The 17,712-nt window shown below is 39.7% G+C and overlaps 1 protein-coding gene across 5 annotated transcripts; it reads left to right on the top strand.

Annotated features, from left to right (window-relative positions):
- The first annotated feature begins 312 nt into the window (after window positions 1–312).
- ING3 (inhibitor of growth family member 3) lies at window positions 313–16,904 on the top strand. Of its 5 annotated transcripts, none has more exons than XM_040063024.1 (12): window positions 313–450; window positions 614–678; window positions 4,838–4,938; window positions 6,306–6,371; window positions 8,438–8,534; window positions 10,632–10,703; window positions 10,976–11,095; window positions 13,145–13,203; window positions 13,565–13,755; window positions 14,904–15,096; window positions 15,284–15,322; window positions 15,958–16,904. In XM_040063024.1, exons 1-12 carry the CDS (start codon window positions 314–316, stop codon window positions 16,072–16,074), a joined length of 1,257 nt encoding a protein of 418 aa, XP_039918958.1. In that variant the 5' UTR covers window position 313; the 3' UTR covers window positions 16,075–16,904. The 5 variants fall into 5 exon arrangements, with proteins under 5 accessions (XP_039918958.1, XP_039918957.1, XP_039918961.1 ...); XM_040063023.1 differs by having other exon boundaries at window positions 13,046–13,203; XM_040063027.2 differs by having other exon boundaries at window positions 614–685.
- The last annotated feature ends 808 nt before the right edge of the window (window positions 16,905–17,712 follow it).

Raw genomic sequence — 17,712 nt, 5'->3', positions numbered from 1 at the left:
CTGACTTGCGGCGCTGTGGTCGCGCCGGGGACGCTCCGGAGGGCCGAAAGCGGGTCCCGGAGAAGAGTCCCGCGACCCCTGTAAGGCAGGAATGCCCCCAGGATCGCGGGAATGCTCCCAGGATCGTGGGAACGGCCCCTGACCGCGAACCAGCCGGAACAACAATGCACGGCGGGCCGCGCAGTCGCCCATCGGCTCGCGCAGCGGACTACACTTCCCGTGAGGCCGCGGCGGCAGAGCGCGGGCCGCGGTGTGCGTCAGCGGAGCGAGCAGCCAATCGCGGCGCGGCCGGGGCGAGCGCCGTCCGCCGCCAATGTTGTTTTCGCTGAGTCGAGGCGCTGGTGTTGTTGGCGGCGGCGCCATATTGGAAGGGACGAGCGCCCGCTCTCGAGCAGCCCCTGGGCGCGGGCCCGGCCGCCGCCATGCTGTACCTGGAGGACTATCTGGAGAGTGAGTGTGTGCGCGGCTGGGGCGCCGGGCGGCCGGGCACGGCCGGGGCGGGGGAGCCGGGGGAAGCCGCGGCGAGGAGGCGGCGCCCCCCTCCCCCACGGCAGCGAGTGACTGACTGGCTCCCTCCCTCCCCCCTCTCTCCCGCTCCCCCGTGTCCCCGCAGTGATCGAGCAGCTTCCCATGGATCTGCGCGACAGGTTCACCGAGATGCGCGAGATGGACCTGCAGGTGCAGAGTACGTGAGTCCCGCCCCCTCCGCCTCCGCCCGCCCCTCCGCGCCCGCCCCGCTCCGCCCCGCGGGCACCGGCCCCACCGCCGCGCCCCCGCCGCAGGGCGGGATGGGTGGGAAGGCCGAGCAGGAGAGGAAGGAAGGGAGGAGGCGAAGCGGCGCCGCTCCGGCCCGCGGCAGCAGCTCCGTCCGCTCCCCCGCGCTGCCCCGGGGCGGTCGCGTCCCCTCCCCAGCCCTGCCGCGGCTCTCCGGCACCGCCGCTCGGGCCTGGGAGCGTCTCGTCGTCTCCCGCGGGCGAAGTCTCTGCCGAGCCGCCGCGACGAGCCGAGCCGAGGGGCGGGGCGCACGCCCCTGGTGCTGTCGCGGCAGTCCCCGGCACGCCCCCAGCGCCCGCCCGCCGGGCCGCGGCCCGAGCCGGGCTTTAGCGGGGCTACCTGCCTAGGCTTGTGCTGCTCCCAAAGGCATTTTCGGTGGCACGTCCCAAACTCTTTAGATTTTTGATCCCTAAGAGCAGTGATGGTGGTTTGGAACATGAGTTATGTCCCACTCCTTCCAGTAGGCAGCGGCATGCTCTCCCTGAAACTTTCCAGCCAGCTCCCTAATAACAGTAAATGGGAAGATGCTAATTGCTTGGCCCAGTGTGCCCTAGCTGACACGCCATCAAATACACTTTATAAATATTCTTTCGGTTTTATACAAATTATATTTTTTATAGATGTCTATATAAATATATACATTATACAAAATATATTTATAAATACACTTAAGGCTTCTTTGTAGATCCCTTTGTGTCTCTCTGCTTGTATCCTGGTGTAATGCGCTGCCTTAGGCTGTTTTCAGGATGCACTGCCATTTCATCTTTTCTAATGCAATCTCGTGCATTAGATTTAGGTGTCCTGTAACACCCTGGGTAGCTCTTGCGGTCATTTAACATGAAATTAATATGGTTATCTATAACTGTGATCCAAAACTCTTCATTAATGAAACTGCTACTGCACAAAATATGAGAGCAATCATCAATATGGAAGGGCCAGACTATTAAAGGTGAATGAGAGAAAGAGCAGAGATTGAAATAACAAGGGAATGCTGTATAGGAATACATAATGCAGCACTAAGTGGCAACAGTTCTATAATACTTTAAAGTGCTTTCCATTGGATATTTACTTTAGTGGACCCAGCAGGTCTGTTTAACAGGTCTTAATGACACATATAGAACTGTCTATAGGATTTTTTTATATATTATGACCTAAATGTTGTCTTGGGTTCAGTGCTTAAAATTGTGGGAACAGTCATGGCTCCTACTGGAAGATGGCACCTCTGAAGCTGCTATCACCAGGAAGTATTATGAGAGGGAGTGAGCAGCTCTCTGACTTGGTTAGTTTGGAATAAGTTCACAAATTTTAAGTGTTTGGAATAAGTTCACAAATTTTAAGTGTGTCTGAGAACTGAGGCAGCTAACAACATCAAGATAGCAGCCTGTCATTTCCTCTGCTTTAACTGAAAATGACAAATAACATTCCATGTTGTATTACTGGAAGTAGTAAATCACAGTGAATATTATATACTAGACCAACCTTTGGTGTAGAGAAAAATTTTCTCAGACCTTGGTACTTCTGTAATTCTTGTGCAGTGATTGGCAGGGTATCCAAAGATTTATGAAACTTCTGCATTAGTGCCTCTTCAGCATCACTTGTCCAACTGCCTGATGAAACTGCATGCAAACCTGGAGGATGTTTGGTGTCTCAGAAGTACTTGAAAACAATACTTTAATGAGTGATGCTGTCCCAGAAATCTACATGATTTGTAATTCAGTAATATCTCTGCTGCTCTGCTTTAGTGTCATTGTTGACTTTGTATTCTGTCCTGTTTGGATCACATTGACTTCTAATGAGGCTGGTTCTGCAGTTTGTAGTTGGAAGAAATAATAAACTCAGTCTATCTGCAGTATATTCTGATAAGATTGCTGTGGAAAAAGCAAAGATCATCTGAGTTGGAGCTTGACTCTTGAGCTTTAACTGAGCTCTACATGAAGTTACATAAAATGTGTTACTCTGTTAAAGTTAAAATCATGGATTATCAGGTTTTCATGGTAAAATGTCAAGATCTGGAAAAAGGACTTCTCATAGAATTTCTTAGGAAATTTGGTCTAAGAAATCAGTATCTCAGAATCACAATCAGTATCACAAGAAAAAATGGATGAACGTGGATGTAACAGAGAGAACTTTCTATATAATATAATTATATGGAAATATTTTATATATATATATGTGTGGAAATATAATGTCCATATTATTTTCAATAATAATCCATGAAAGGTTTGACCTGCACTTGCCTTTGCTTTTTCTGCTCTTTCAGGAGAGACCAAGGTTTTGTGGAGATTTTCCTCTAGGCAGTTTTCACACAGACTGATAACATGTCCTCAATAAAAAGTGAACAGGGAAGATACTTTTTTATCATTTCTTCTTTATGGAGCCACTGGAATAACTAACACTTAAGGCGTTTGTGCTCAGAGGATAGGAGATAGAACATTTTGCCTGTTGGCTTTTCGGACCAAATTAGAGTAATTTGGTCGAAGAATAAAGATTTTAGAAGCCTCCATATAAAGTGAGTGCTTCTTGTTTGCCTCTCAGGCTTCTTAATCTTCTCTAGATGGTGCAAGTGGAAAATGCTCATTGTTCAGGTTCTCCCACTTTAGCCTGTTTTATTCCAAAACTGTTTGACTACTTTCTTTGTCTGGGTCTAAATAAAGTTGGTGTGAACTTTAGTCACAGCTGGTATGGGTTGGGACTAATGATGCTCTGTCCAGTCAGTTATGTTCCTGTTGGATTTGCTGCTGAATGTTCCCAGCATAAGGAAGATTGATGAATATTTTTGATCATTTAGTATGAATGATTTTTGGTTATTTTTATAAACAGTTAGTTCTAACTGTGAATTTTCACAGAGTTGAGAAGACCCTTGGCTCTTGGATTTTAAGAGTAAATCATACTTAGGCATTCATGAGCTTCTTGAACTAATTAATTAATTTACATTTTGTTTTGGCAAGGTGTGATCCAATTTTAATGGTGGTTTCTGGAAAATTTCTTAGGTGTTTTGCAGCCAGAGCCTGAAGTTTTTAGGTGATATGTACATTGTTACATTTAATTTAAAATTGAAAGCTGGGCAATGTCACTGAGAATGCTGGGGAAAAAAACTCAGTACTGTCTTCTATCCTGACACTACCAAGGCTGTCCAAGCTAGTTTGACTGAGGCAGCTGCAAGTTTTTGGAAATATGCAAATTGTTGAGTGCACAAGTGTCCAGCTGGTGAAATAGTAAACTCAGTGGGAGAAGGGTGGAGGGGAAAGTGAAGGGAATCCCTGTTCTTGTCTCAATAAACAGTGAAAAAAATAACTTGTGGTTGACATTTTCCTTTCTAGAGATAATATTAGTTAATGATAGTTAACTTTAATAGAGATAGAAAATGGGTGGGTTTATTCCCCCACCCCCCCCCACCCTTACAATATTTCTCAACTTCATGAAAGTGAGAATCCCATCCAAATAATACTTCATCAGTGCATTTACTCCTCTGGGGGTGGAGGGAATAATTTGTGAGTACTTTCCATTTGCCCTGACTTTTCCTAGCAAACGATGGAGAGGCCATGGACTTAAAGGCAGTGGCTTTGCTCTTCAGTTGGTCTACCTTTTTGAGACACTAATTTTTTTCAATTATTTGGTTTTGTATTTGACTGTTTCTCTTAGGAGAACATTTTGTTTCCTGCTCAGTTTGTAACTGGCTAGAATGTTCCAAAGTCAGCAGTCTAGAGCCCTGGGTGAGGAGTTTGGGTCGTGCTTTAAGTCACTACCACTGCTCTTAGGGACAAAAAACCTTTAGAACTTGGAGTCCTGCCTGTACCATGCTGGAGAGCACAAGAACCTTGATGAGAATCCTACCAGAATGCATTTCTGCTTCTTGGAAATTAAGGTAAATATTTCCCTCCACTGTCCACTGTTGCTTGGTTGTTTTGGTTTGTTTTTCTTTTTTTTTTCCCTTTTTTTCCTCTCTAATAGTTTGCACCTCAGTCCTGTCAACTTTGTTTGAGAAAAAAAAAATTCCGCTTATTTTCTAATGTTTATGTACATGAAAAGATAACATTTGTCTCAATGTTTTCCTATGCTACAGATGCAATGGATCAGCTTGAGCAGAGAGTAAATGAATTTTTTATGAATGCAAAGAAAAACAAACCTGAATGGAGAGAAGAACAAATGACATCAATCAAAAAAGTAAGGCTATCACAAGAGTGGGTCAGATTTTTCTTTTGAAACTACGACAACCTTAGGAAAAAATAGTTTTATGATTGATGGGAGATTTAAGTGTTCAGAACTGCCTTCCCTTGGGCTTTCATAGAGATGGATGGAACTACCTTGGAGGAGAAAAGTGAATGAAAGGGTTTTTTGATCAAGAATTTCTCTCAAGTTTGACTGAGCACTTGCTAGCATTTTAAAAAAAAGTAATACTGAAATGGTGAGGAAGCCTGGTACTAAACTTTCAGATTTTTTTGTTTCTGTTTGTGTGGCATGAAGTTGCCCAAGTTAATTTACTTTCTTTTAGAGGATATGTTTCATGCTTAGATTCAGCTTTTCCTGTGATTTCCTGCCTATGTCCTTCTACGTATATACATGGTCTATGTAGCTTGAGAGAGGGAGGAGTGAGAACATGAATATTAATGTATTCCTTGTTATCCTTCAATACTTGAGCATTGGTGGTGGTATTGTTAGCAATGTAGTCCATCATTTTGTCAGGAGAAACTCCTTTGTAGTCTCCTTCAGTGGCTACTTCAGCCCCTAATTTGGTTAAGGGTTGCTTTCTTCTTTAATTAATGCAAATAGATTTTTAAATTCTAAAAAAGAAAAAGGTCAGAGCTCTGACTTCACTAGAATAAATGAAAAAATTTGCTTTTGACTTTAGTTGAATCAAAATTTCAAGTAGTTTTCATGTAAGATACTATTCCGTGGAAATTGAGAATTAAAAGGCAGTAAAATCTATGCAAATCTAAAGTAAAACTATTTGAAAACATACCTTTTTTAAAAAAAAAAGTTTTATCTGTGAATTTTCATTGGTCAGAGGAGACTTTTGGATTGTTTTAGTCAAGTAATTTAGAATGCACTTATGAGTTAGAGAAACTTATCTTAAAGTAATATAAATTATATACAATATTATCTCTCTTTAACTAGAGTGCTGGAAAGGCCTCTCCACTGAGTACTTCAGTATCATTTTGAAGAGCAGTAGGATTTGTCCTGAAGTAAAAGACACAATCTTATTTTCAGTCCATAACATGATGCTATGTAATATAAAATAAATCCAAGATTGTTTAATTTTTTGCAGAAATCTAAGTATCATTCTAGTAGGAAGTGTCCCTATCTTGTAATTCGGCTTTTTCTAACAAAAAGAAAATAAATTGATGTATATTATATCGCTCATTTAAAATTCAGATGATTGCTGTTTACAGTAATATTTCAGTCTTTCTGAAAACTGACTTAATTTTGTGCTTTTGACTTATATTTTGTTCTTCAGAACAGTAGCTTAAATTTACAGAAATTAATTCAGTTACATTCATTCATAATTTACAAAAAAAAATTTTTCATAACAGGATTATTATAAGGCTTTGGAAGATGCAGATGAAAAAGTGCAACTGGCTAATCAAATATATGATCTGGTAAGTGGACACAAGGCTTGTGAATTACCTACATTTATGTTCTAGGAAGTTCTAAGCATTTTGATAAGCACTGCAGCTGTGCTGCCTTTACTTCTATGTCATTACATACAAATGTTTTGCTGGCAAAAGTAAGGAATTTTGGGGTTTTGGGTAGTAAGTGTCACTTAAATATAAAACAGAGAAATAGTATTAGGAGGTTTTAATGCATGGGTTTGGCCTGTTTAGGAGACTGGTTGAGAGAATCCCTTGGGATGCAGTATTGAGGAGTCCAGGAAGGCTGTACATTCTTCAAGAAGGAAATCTTAAATGTATAGGAGCAGCTCATCCCAATGTGCCAAAAGAGAAGCCAGCAGGGAAGACCAGCCTGGCTAAATACAGAGCTTTGGCTTCAACTTGGGGAAAAAAAAAAAAAGAGTATATCACCTTGGGAAGAATGGGCAGGCAACTTGAGAGGCCTACAAGGATTTTATGAGGCTATGTGGGGAGATAACCAGAAGGGCCAAAGTCCAAGTAGAACTTTATCTGGTTACTGCTATGAAAGACAAAAATATTTTTAAAAATATATCAGCAGTAAAAGAGGGGCTGTGGAAAATCTCCATCCTTTACTGGATACAGAGGTAAACATAGTGATGGGGGATGAAGAAAGGGCAGAGGTACTTAATGCCTTCATTGCCGCAATAATTAATAACAAGACCAGTGGTTCTCAGGGAACCCAGCCCCCTGAGCTGGAAGAAGTGGGTGGGGAGCAGAATGAAGTCTCCATAATTCAAGGGAGGTCAGCAACCTGCTGTGCCACTTAGACATACACACAGGTCTAGGCCAGTGATGGGATCCACCCCACGACATTGAGGGAGATTGTGGAAGAGGTCACTGGGCCACTTTCGGGTGTTTACCAGAGGTCTCAATTGACTGGAAATTAGGAAATGTAATACCCATGTACAAGAAGGATCAGAAAGAGCATCTAGGGAAGTAAGGGCCTGTCAGCCTGACTTCAGTGCTGAGAAATGCCATGGAGCAGGCCATCCTCCTGAGTGTCATGATACAGCACAAGCAGGACTACCAGGGGATCAGGCCCAGGCAGCATGAGTTTAGGAGAGGCAGGTCTTGCTTGACTGACCTGATCTTTAATGTTGAAGTGACCTGCTTAGTACATGAGGGAAGAAGGGCTGTGGATGTTGCCTCCTGGACTTCGGTAAAACCTTTGACACTGTTTCCTATAGCACTCCTGGAGAAACTGGCTGGTTGTGCCTTGGGCAGGTGCACTATTCATTGGGTAAAAAATTGGAGAGATGGCCAGACCCAGAGAGGGTCTTATATTTACTTTACATTTCTCAAGAGAACAGAACCTGCAAGTCAGACTACACTCAGATACAGAAGACATAAAACAGCTGCTTTAGTTTCATTACAACTAGCCAAAAGTTTGTTCAAGAAGTCAGAAGTTCCCCTTCTCTTTTGCTTAGCTGGTAACTGGAAAAACCTCCCAGTTTTTAATAAAGACACGTAAATTTTGCTGTATGATTACAGATGTAAAAAGCACTTGGAATGTAGTGTTTCTTTTCATGATAGTGTGTTGAGAATTTTTTTTGTTAATTTTTAATACCCAGAGCATACCATAGTTTGCTGAAATACACAGGAGTCTCCACTTTCAGTTAAGACTCAGTACACAACGAATTTACTGGTGCTTATAGTGGCACAAAAATTGCACACAGGTTTCAGTTCAGAACTTGCAGTTTCCCCAGAACAGCCCAGTTTTTACTAAAGTCAATGTCATACACTGTTCTTTCTGTTCCCCTTTGTGTTTGCATAACCAGAGCACCTCTAAGTCTTCTTCATCTTTATTTCTGAAAAGAAGCTTTGCCTATGCTATTTTGGTGTTAACAGCAGTGTCTCTGCTGAGTGAGGGAAGTACAGGTGACCAAAAAGATCAGTTCTGTGCATTATTGTGCTTTGTGCTGCGTGGCACAAAATTGCTGGAAAGGAAATACTTAGCATGCCTGAGATTAAGGACATAGATATTTATGTTTCAGAAGTGGATGCTATTTATTTTTGCTTTGTCTCACAAACAGGTAGACCGTCATTTGAGAAAACTGGACCAGGAACTTGCAAAGTTTAAAATGGAACTTGAAGCAGATAATGCTGGAATTACAGAAATATTAGAGAGACGTAAGTATGCATGATTTTCTTTAAGAACTTGACAGACTTTCTGTCAATTTGCAAAATTAAAGTATCATACACTTCTAAGTGACTACCAGTATTTTCACCTGTTTTAACCTATTTTTCAATAGTGATTCTCAAATTCTAGTTTCAACCTCAATTTATAGCAGTGAAATCAAAATATAACTAAGTAGAATAATTTTTTTCACACAACTATTGTCCTTGTGAATTGCTACAGTAAGAAACATAATTCTTAAAAACTGTTTTTAACGTTTGTAGGTATTCAGCCAAGTACTTTGGCCTAAGCATGCCACCTACCCAGTTGCAAGGGTACCATTTCTTTCTTGAACCGATTGCCACCAAGTTAAGAAGGGTCATTATTTTCGTTTTCCATGTACTTGGTGGTTTTCTTTTTTAAAGGGGCAAGAATGGGTTGTTCTGTAAAGGGCCAGCATTTTAGGTAAGAAGCCTGCATGGTAAATACAACCATGATAGCATTCAGGATGTGAATAAAAATGTGAAGTTACAGCTTTTTTTGTCAGCTTGGTGTAGAAGAATCTGGATTTTCTGTACTTATCAGCATTTAGACATCAAATTCAAGTGTGATTATGATAAATTTCTAAGTTAATTTAACTGCTGTGATTATGTAGGTAGTGTCTGTCCTCATAGCCAAAGATAGTGAAAATTGACTTAAGTCACTTGGGAGTATTAGGAATAAATTCTTTCTTGGAGCTTTTTGTGGCTGTGTTGTATAAGCTGGGAGTTTGGGGCTATTTTCTTTGTAATTGCTATTACAAATAACAGGCACAAAAAAAGACAATTCTAAATTAAATGCTATTAATTGATTAGCAATTACAGAAGAGTACTAGTTAATTCTAGTTTAAATCCCGGCTGGTTTTAGGATGTGGTGCTACCTTCTCTTGAACCATGTGTTTGGAGAGGTTGCTAGATAGGATTTCATGAATTCAAAATAGAGAAGTACTAGGCTGCATGTTGCATCTTTAAGGTTTGTTTGGTTTGTTTCTTTGTTTTTAAATAAAGCTAGAAGTGTGAGGCTCTTAACATATTTAGCTTTCAGAGTAAATACATAAGGTTGAAGTCCCACCAGAGGGCAGCCTTTGAAAATAGTATCTTATGCTTTGATCCTCTTCTAGAATAATTATATTTAAACTTCTGTAATACTTATGTATTACTCATATACTCATCTATTTCAGTGCTTTTTGAAAGCACTGGAAGAGGTAAAGAAATCCTGAGGCTACAGATTTTGAAAAATGAATGTGAATTGCTTTCTTGTTTTTTCTTCTGTGTAAATGTAAGTCGGTAGGTATTGCAACTACTTCAAAATCTTTTTGTTAGAGATTGATGCACAAAATATTGTATACTGTTCTAAATTTATAGTCAAAGTCTTTCCTATGCTGTGACTATTTAGCCTCATCTTACAAGAAATGTTATTCTTAGACGTAGACTAGGATTTATGCCCGTCTGACTTTTTCCTTTTTTAGGGGGGAGGGCAGGGGTGGGGTTTGTTGTTGTTTTGTTGGTTTTGTGGGGTTTTTTTTGTTTTGTTTTGTTTTTATTTGGATTGTTGCTCTGGTATTTTGAACGTTAAGAAAATCTGGATAACGATCTGCAGCCCTTTCTTTTGAATGTTAAATCATCTTGAAAGATGAAATTGCTGTTTCTTGAGTTTTTGCTGAATGTGACAAGGTGAACTCAGTGGGATAAGATGCCTTGCTTATGCAGTTTATATTGTTCAGTCTTCAGTTCATATTGGTGTAGATTGTCAGTGCTTTTGATGCAGCCATTCTGCAACTCAGATGAGTAAGTGGCATGTTGAGGGCAATGTAGTTGGTTCTTACTGGCCTTGATTTTAAGTTCTTGATTCCAACAGCTGGACAGTAGCAGTCACCAATTTTTATTTGAGAACTAATCTCAGTGGCTCCTGGTTGTACTGTAAAAAGGGTTTTCAACTATAGCAAAAATTCTTGGGATTAAAATAAATATAACTGCATTGTGATTTGGTTAATATTCTAAAGATTCCTTTAGTATGTAAAGTTAAAACAGTGCCAGCTCTAAATTTTCGTGTCCTTCTTACCGCCCTCTTAGGGTCTCTGGAGCTGGATACACCAGCACAGCCTGTGAATAACCATCACTCACATTCTCACACTCCAGTAGAGAGTAAGTATTTGAAACTTCTAAAGATGGCCACTTTTTATGTTTCCTTTGTTTTTTTTTTTGTTGAGTAGTATCAGGGAAAAAAAGGTTCATAACTTTTTTCCCTCCATCATTGCAGGGAGAAAACAAAGCATAATAAATGCTAATTATGTCTGTTAAGAAGTGCAAGAATGAAATAGGTTTTGCTGGTGGGAATTAGTTGAAAGTGCTGGCATAATTTGACTTTCAAGCTGAATAGATTTTACATTTAAGTTCCCTTTATTTATTTAATTTAGAAAGGAAACACAATCCATCTTCTCACCATAGTACAACAGATCATGTTCCTGAAAAGAAGTTTAAATCTGAAGCTCTTCTGTCTACCCTGACTTCAGATGCTTCTAAAGAAAATACTCCAGGTAATCCTAATTGTTTTTCATTTCATTGCTTTTTAATCAGAAGAAGAGAAACTTAATTATATTTGTGAGCTAGTCTTCTGCAATCACAGAATCATGGAATAGGTAAGGTTGGAAGGGACCCCAGTGTGTCATCTGGTGCAGCCTCCCTGCTCAAGCAGGGTCATCGGAGAGCACATGGCACAGGATTGTGTCCAGACAGTTCTTGAATATCTCTAGTGAGGGAGACTCCACAGCCTTTCTGGGCATCCTCTTCCTATGCAGCCTGTCCTGTGTGTCGCCACCTCCACAGTAAAGAAGTTCTTATATTCGGGGGGAACTTCCTGTGCATCAGGTTCTGCCCGTTGCCCTTTGTCCTATTGCTCGGCACCACCAAGCAGAGCCTGGCTCCATCTCCTTGACACCCTCCCTTCAGATACTTATAGAGAGTGATGGGGTCCCCTCTCTGTCATCTCTTCTCAAGGCTGAGCAGGCTCAGTTCCCTCAGCCTTTCCTCATAAGTGAGGTGCTCCAGTACCATAATCATCTTTCTTTCACTCGGCTGGACCCACTCCAGGAGCTCCATGCCTCTTGTGCGGAGGAGCAGAGAACAGGACACAGCGCTCCAGACACAGTGCTCCAGACACAGCTTTGCTAGGGCTGAGTAGAGGGTCAGGATCACCTCCCTCAACCTGCTAGCAGTGCTCTTCCTAATGCACCCCAGGACATCGTTAGACTTCTTAGCCCCCAGAGGACACTGCTGGCTCAGGGACAGTTTGTTGTCCACCAGGACCCTGAGGTCCTTCTCCACAGGGTGGCTTTTCAGCAGGTCATCCCACAGCCTGTGCTGTTGCATGGGGTTATTCCTCTCCAGGTGCACTGCACTTCCCTTTGTGGAATTTTTAGACCCTGTGCCGTCGATAATGACCATCTGGGATCTGCCATTCAGCCAGTCCTCAATCAGAGGCTGATACCCCTTCCCCTGGGATTTTCAGTCACTTGAAACATGAGAAATTGCAGGCATTCTTACTTATCTATGTTGTCCATGAAGTGTGTCTGCTTTGTTGTCATTTAACAGCTGTATGATGGCTGTTTCTTTGTATTTACACTTTGAGAAAGATAACAGTACAGTTTCGTTGAGCTAGTAGTAGAAATACAAGAGATCAATGCATTACTTTCAGAAAAAATGCATACAATTTCCAAAGTAAGGGAAAAGAATTTTCACACCTTTTTTTTTTAAGAGTTGGTCTGAAAATGAAATTCTTTCATGTGTTATCTATGTCAAAAGAGAAGTCTTTTTGAGTAGTGACTAAAAAACCTAAACACTTCCGCCTAGTCTCAATATTAAGGTGTTTTATAGTTTCTTTTCTGAAAATAAAAGACTAGGGAGTTATAGTAAGTTAATTACTCAGCAACGTTGTCAGTTTTAAGTAGTTTCAGTCATTTCTATTTTAATTTTCTTTTGAAGAAACTTCACATGAGACTGCAAATAAAATGTAGCTATATTTGAGCAGCTGTCATTCTGCAGATGACCCTGGAAATTGTGATGCATTAAAACTGATCTGTAGTTTTTAGAATTAAGACTGTTGAAAGTTTTACTTCAGAAATTGTATAGGTGCATAATCATTCTTACCCTCTTCTTGATGATTATAGTATTGAGAATTGTTTAGATATAGGCATAGGTATAGCAGCTGCATCTGTTCTTCGATAGCTGAGTATCATAGTGAGAGCTGTCTTTCTAAAAGGACTCCTTGCACATGAGGATAGATAGGGAACAAATTTCTTTTACTTTTTTTCCCATTAACAAATACTGGCTGTGTCTAATTACTTTCAAAACCTTTTTTCCAAATGATTAGACTACCCTGATGCGTAAACGGAGTTCCTACTCTTTCACTGGTTGTCATATAACGCTTCTTAAAATGCAAAGGAATTTAGTTTCATTTTGAATTTCATAAATGTGTTCTATTCATCAAGGGTGTCGAAACAGTAATTCATCATCCTCTTCAAACAATGCATACAATACAAATTCTTCTCAACCATTGGCATCATATAACCTGGGCTCATTATCTTCAGGATCCGGGGCCGGTGCAATTACCATGGCAGCAGCTCAAGCAGTGCAAGCCACGGCACAGGTAATGTCAAAATATACTTGTCATTCTGCCATCCGCTTAAGATTAAGAAGAAAGGATAGTGACTGCTTTTTTTTTTTTTTTTTTTTCCTTGGAATCTGAATTCCCATGCTCACTTTCAGCTGATGTGATTCAGTTCTTATATTAGAATTTTATTAATATGTGACAGTTTCATCCTGTATTACTTGCCTAAAGGGACAGCTTGTTTTCTAACTTGTCCTGGAAGATATTCTTACACATTTAACTGCTTTCTGTACATTTCTTTAACAAGGTAAGGAGTGAACCTGTGCATATCATTAGCAGTTAGCAGCCTTATGTAGGAGCTTTACTGTGTAATCTGATACAATATCAGCATTCATTTCAGATGAAGGAGGGAAGACGAACATCCAGTCTAAAAGCCAGCTATGAAGCATTTAAGAACAATGATTTTCAGCTTGGAAGAGAATTTTCATTGTCCAGAGATTCAGCTGGATATTCGTCATCAGCTCTGGCATCTACATTAACTCAGACATTAAGTTCTTCAACCACAGATTCACGAAGTGGCAGAAAAAGCAAGTAGGTTTTCTTACTTGTTGACTGCAATTACAACTTTTAAGACAGCTGAGCTTTCTTTGAAAAGGTCATGGGCCATATTAGAAGCACGTTGTATTTAATATCTGGGGGGGGAATCAGCAGAAGATAGTTAGTGCCTATTGGCCATTTTTTGTTCAGGGCTGTGTTCTTTAGTCCTCCCACTTCTTTTTCGTTAAGCAAATTCACTCCATTGATTTGCTTTTTTAACTGAGATAAAATCAAGATTCTTCCCTCATTTTTCTGTGTTTTGGACATATTTGATCTCTCCAAAGTGAATGTTGGGAATTACTGTGAAATGGTTTGTAGATGGTTTTGAAATAATCTGGAGATCTGTTTGATGTCATGTTTACTTGAAACTAGCACTTTCTAATGACTGACTGTCTAGAACAGGGAATGAATTTTATTTCTGATTGAAGTGAAGTTTTAAAACATTTTTAACAACACAATGTCACAACACATTCAACAATCAGAACTTGTCCTTGAAAGAATTTGTCTCAAAGTGCCTATCCTTTTAAATTGACTTGAGTTTTTTTCTTCATTCAAATTTGCCTGTATTCACAACTCAGTTAATAATGCTGTTTTAGAAGAATTTTTCATCTATGAATATCTTGGGTGTCAGGTCTGACCTATAAGCAAAAGCAGAGAAATTTTATTCTGGCACCATTCCTATGGAGGGATTGCTGATGCTTGAATGGAGATTAACAGAGAGTTAGTCATCTTCAAAACAGTTATCTATTGTACATGACACACGACATTATTTATATGCAAATTCCTGTTTTGTTGGTAACAATATTTACAAGGACTTGACACCACGGCTGTTGGTGGAAAACTTTGTGAAGAAAAGCATTTGTTAAAGCCACTTGACAGTTTAGAGCTGTTAAATTCCATTGATTAGAACAGTGTTTCTTGCACTTGTAAGCTGGTATGACTTGTTTCCTTTTCCAAGAGCATTCAGTGGGTGCATTCCAGTGCTTGCAGTGGTTGAATGAAATGTGATAGTGAATGATAGCTTTGGGATTTACATAGTGCAGTATTTCAGAGTCAACAAAGTACTGTTTAGTGATTCTTTCACTTGGCAGAAAATAAATCATGTATGCTATTTTTTTACTTCTTTTTTTACTCTTCCTCAGGAACAACAACAAGTCCTCAAGTCAGCAGTCCTCATCATCATCTTCTTCTTCCTCTCTATCATCATGTTCTTCTTCATCTGCACTGGCACAAGAACTGTCTCAGCAAACAGCAGTAATACCAGAGTCTGATTCTAATAGTCAGGTTGATTGGACCTATGATCCAAACGAGCCACGTTACTGTATTTGTAATCAGGTAAGGATGGCCTCCAAATTGAAATACAACTACAGGTGCTGTTTTGATGTAGCTGAATTTCCTTCTCTGAATGCTAGTTTTGAAGAAAAATGTATTTTTACTCTTGAACTTCTGATCTGTTTTTATTTACTTACTGGTGATGTGAATGTTAATTGCTAAGAGTTTTTTTTTTTTCTTATTTTACTAGGTGTCCTATGGTGAAATGGTAGGCTGTGATAACCAAGATGTAAGTAACAAAGTTCAAAAGATTCATGAGAGGCTCATGCATATTACTATTGCTTGTAGGAGTTGCTTTTTTGGTTTTTTTTTAGAGTTTGTTTTTGAATGGCATTTTTTAGAGGAAAATGCGTATGATTTGAACTATCCTTCAGGAAACTTCTCATCTCTTCACACAGCTCAGGTTCTTTTAGAAACCTTCAGCCGTTGCTGAAGTTTCAAAAATGCCCTGTTTCAATACCCTTTATTTCTATGAGTTTTTTGCCATTTCACTACTCATAAGAGCTGTCCTTTTTAAAGAAAAGTTTTCAAAGAACAGTTGAATATAATAATGTATTTACTGAGATAACTACATTTGAACAGAAGTAGTGATAAGATTACTTTGTCAAGCTTAGTATTTCAAAGCACAACATACTTCTTTTGCTCTGTAATGTGGATCCACATATGACTCCTAGAATTTTTATCATTTTGCTTAGTATACTGAGTGTATGTTGCAGATCCTCCCCTCTCGTTTTGTCCTGTGACTTGTGTGAAATGCAGAATCTATGCTTTCCACTCATGTTTCATTTTCATAGAACTGTATTTGTGATAGGCATTTTGAAAAAATCCCTGAGTCCAAACTCTCTCTTTTAACTCTTTCTATAGTGCCCTATTGAGTGGTTCCACTATGGATGTGTTGGACTGACAGAAGCACCAAAAGGAAAATGGTACTGTCCACAGTGTACAGCTGCAATGAAGAGAAGAGGCAGTAGACATAAATAAGTTTCTTCATCTGGAAAAAAAATGCATACTAAAGGTTTTATAAAGGACTTAGGAGGAGAGGGGCAACTCTCACTGCACTTCCTTGCAACCACTAAAGAGTAACATAGCAATCATAGAATGGTATGGTTGGAAAGGACCATAAAGATCTTTTGGTTCCAGCCCCCAGTCATAAGATCTTGAACTATTGGTTTTGCTAAGTTGTGTTTTAATATTGTAGGTAAATTATTTACGCACCTTGATGTGCTACAGATACTATTGAAGTGAGCCTTGGATTCTTCCAGTGGCCAACATATGCAGACATTTGTACTATCAAACCATTTTCTCTAAGCAGTGGGCATTCTACAATTACTCAATCTTCCAAAAATTCCGATAAGTCAAGATTTTAAATGTATGTTTTATATACAACAGATATATTCTGCTGCATGTACTGTACTCAAGAGCTGTTACGTAACACTATGTATATTAATAGTGCAAAAAGTCAGTGCTTCTGAAAGGAAAAGAGACAGTGGTTTTTAAAATGCCTTTATAGCTTTGGTTCTTTATGAAACTTAATTCAGCAGGCTGAAGAAAATGGTTCTTGTATACAGCGGGCTGTTGTCCTTTAGGGTACTTGAGTATGTAAAAACAAACAAAAAAAGCTGTAGAATAAAACAAACTTGTGCCATTAGTCTTTATATGTTTCTGCTCCAGAGAAGGCGGGGGCCATAAGAATAAAAAAAGGTGTTAAAGTGATGATAAATTTTTATACCAAATGTGTTTATTTTTTTGTGCAAGTAATCCTTTAAATTTGAATTGTATTAGGTGTAAAATAAAAGAACCTCAACTCCTCAGATTAATGTTTTTCTGTACATTTATCAAAAAAAGGTCTGTCGCTGAAATGGTTTCACAAACAAATTTCCTTTTTTTTTTTTTTTTTTTTTTCTCGTGGCTCTTTAATGCAGCAGCACTGAATAGAAAGATGGGGTTTATGCCTATTTTTTCCTTCCTCCATCTTTCTGCTATTAAGAAATATGCTTTCCCTTTGCAATAAAGATTTTACTTCAGCCCTGGGTTAGGCTGAAAGACTGTGGCTGTCATGTGGTAGCTCTCAGACCCATGAAGAGAAGAGAAGAGAGAGAAGCGATGTTCCATTGCATGACTGTGCAAATAGTGTCAAGGAAATAAAGCCAGATAGGTCCATTAGTAATGAAGTGTATGCAGAGAATGAAACCAGGCTTCTGTCACAGCATGTTTTTTCAGAATGAAAAAGGTAGGCATTTATAGTCCATGAACTCAGGAAAAGTAAGGGGAATGTGATTATGGATGATAAACAGACTTTGGTAAAAGATTAGGATAGAGGTTGGTGAAAATAAACAGCAAGGAGCAGTTAACTAAGGTTCCCCTTGAAACTGGGAACTCAACCCAGTGTGTATATATTTCTGTGGAAATCTCAGTCTAAGAAAACCACTTGAAGACTAGAATATCTGGTTTTAAGTGAGACTGTTGAGACAGTGGAGATAACAAAGTGTTTGTTCTGTGGGAAATTGGTGCCATGCTATAAATTGAAATTAAATAAGCAACCCATAATCTAGACTCTCCTTACACTGAATGTTTGTCCCAAGGGCTACGAACTAAGTTCCTTGAGAATTAAGACCGTAT

The sequence above is a fragment of the Hirundo rustica genome, chromosome 4 (assembly GCF_015227805.2).
Source record: "Hirundo rustica isolate bHirRus1 chromosome 4, bHirRus1.pri.v3, whole genome shotgun sequence".
Taxonomy (NCBI): Eukaryota; Metazoa; Chordata; class Aves; order Passeriformes; family Hirundinidae; genus Hirundo; species Hirundo rustica.
Note: the sequence above shows the minus strand (reverse complement) of the source record. Positions and strands in the feature narration are given on the sequence as shown.

What these genes read in the sequence shown, in the direction of transcription:
- ING3 (XM_040063023.1), top strand. Translation starts at nt 314, where the DNA reads ATGTTGTTTTCGCTGAGTCGAGGCGCTGGTGTTGTTGGCGGCGGCGCC. An exon ending in CTAATCAAATATATGATCTG is followed by an intron (nt 6,372 to 8,437) that starts GTAAGTGGACAC and finishes TCTCACAAACAG; the next exon opens with GTAGACCGTCATTTGAGAAA. An exon ending in TAGGCTGTGATAACCAAGAT is followed by an intron (nt 15,323 to 15,957) that starts GTAAGTAACAAA and finishes CTCTTTCTATAG; the next exon opens with TGCCCTATTGAGTGGTTCCA.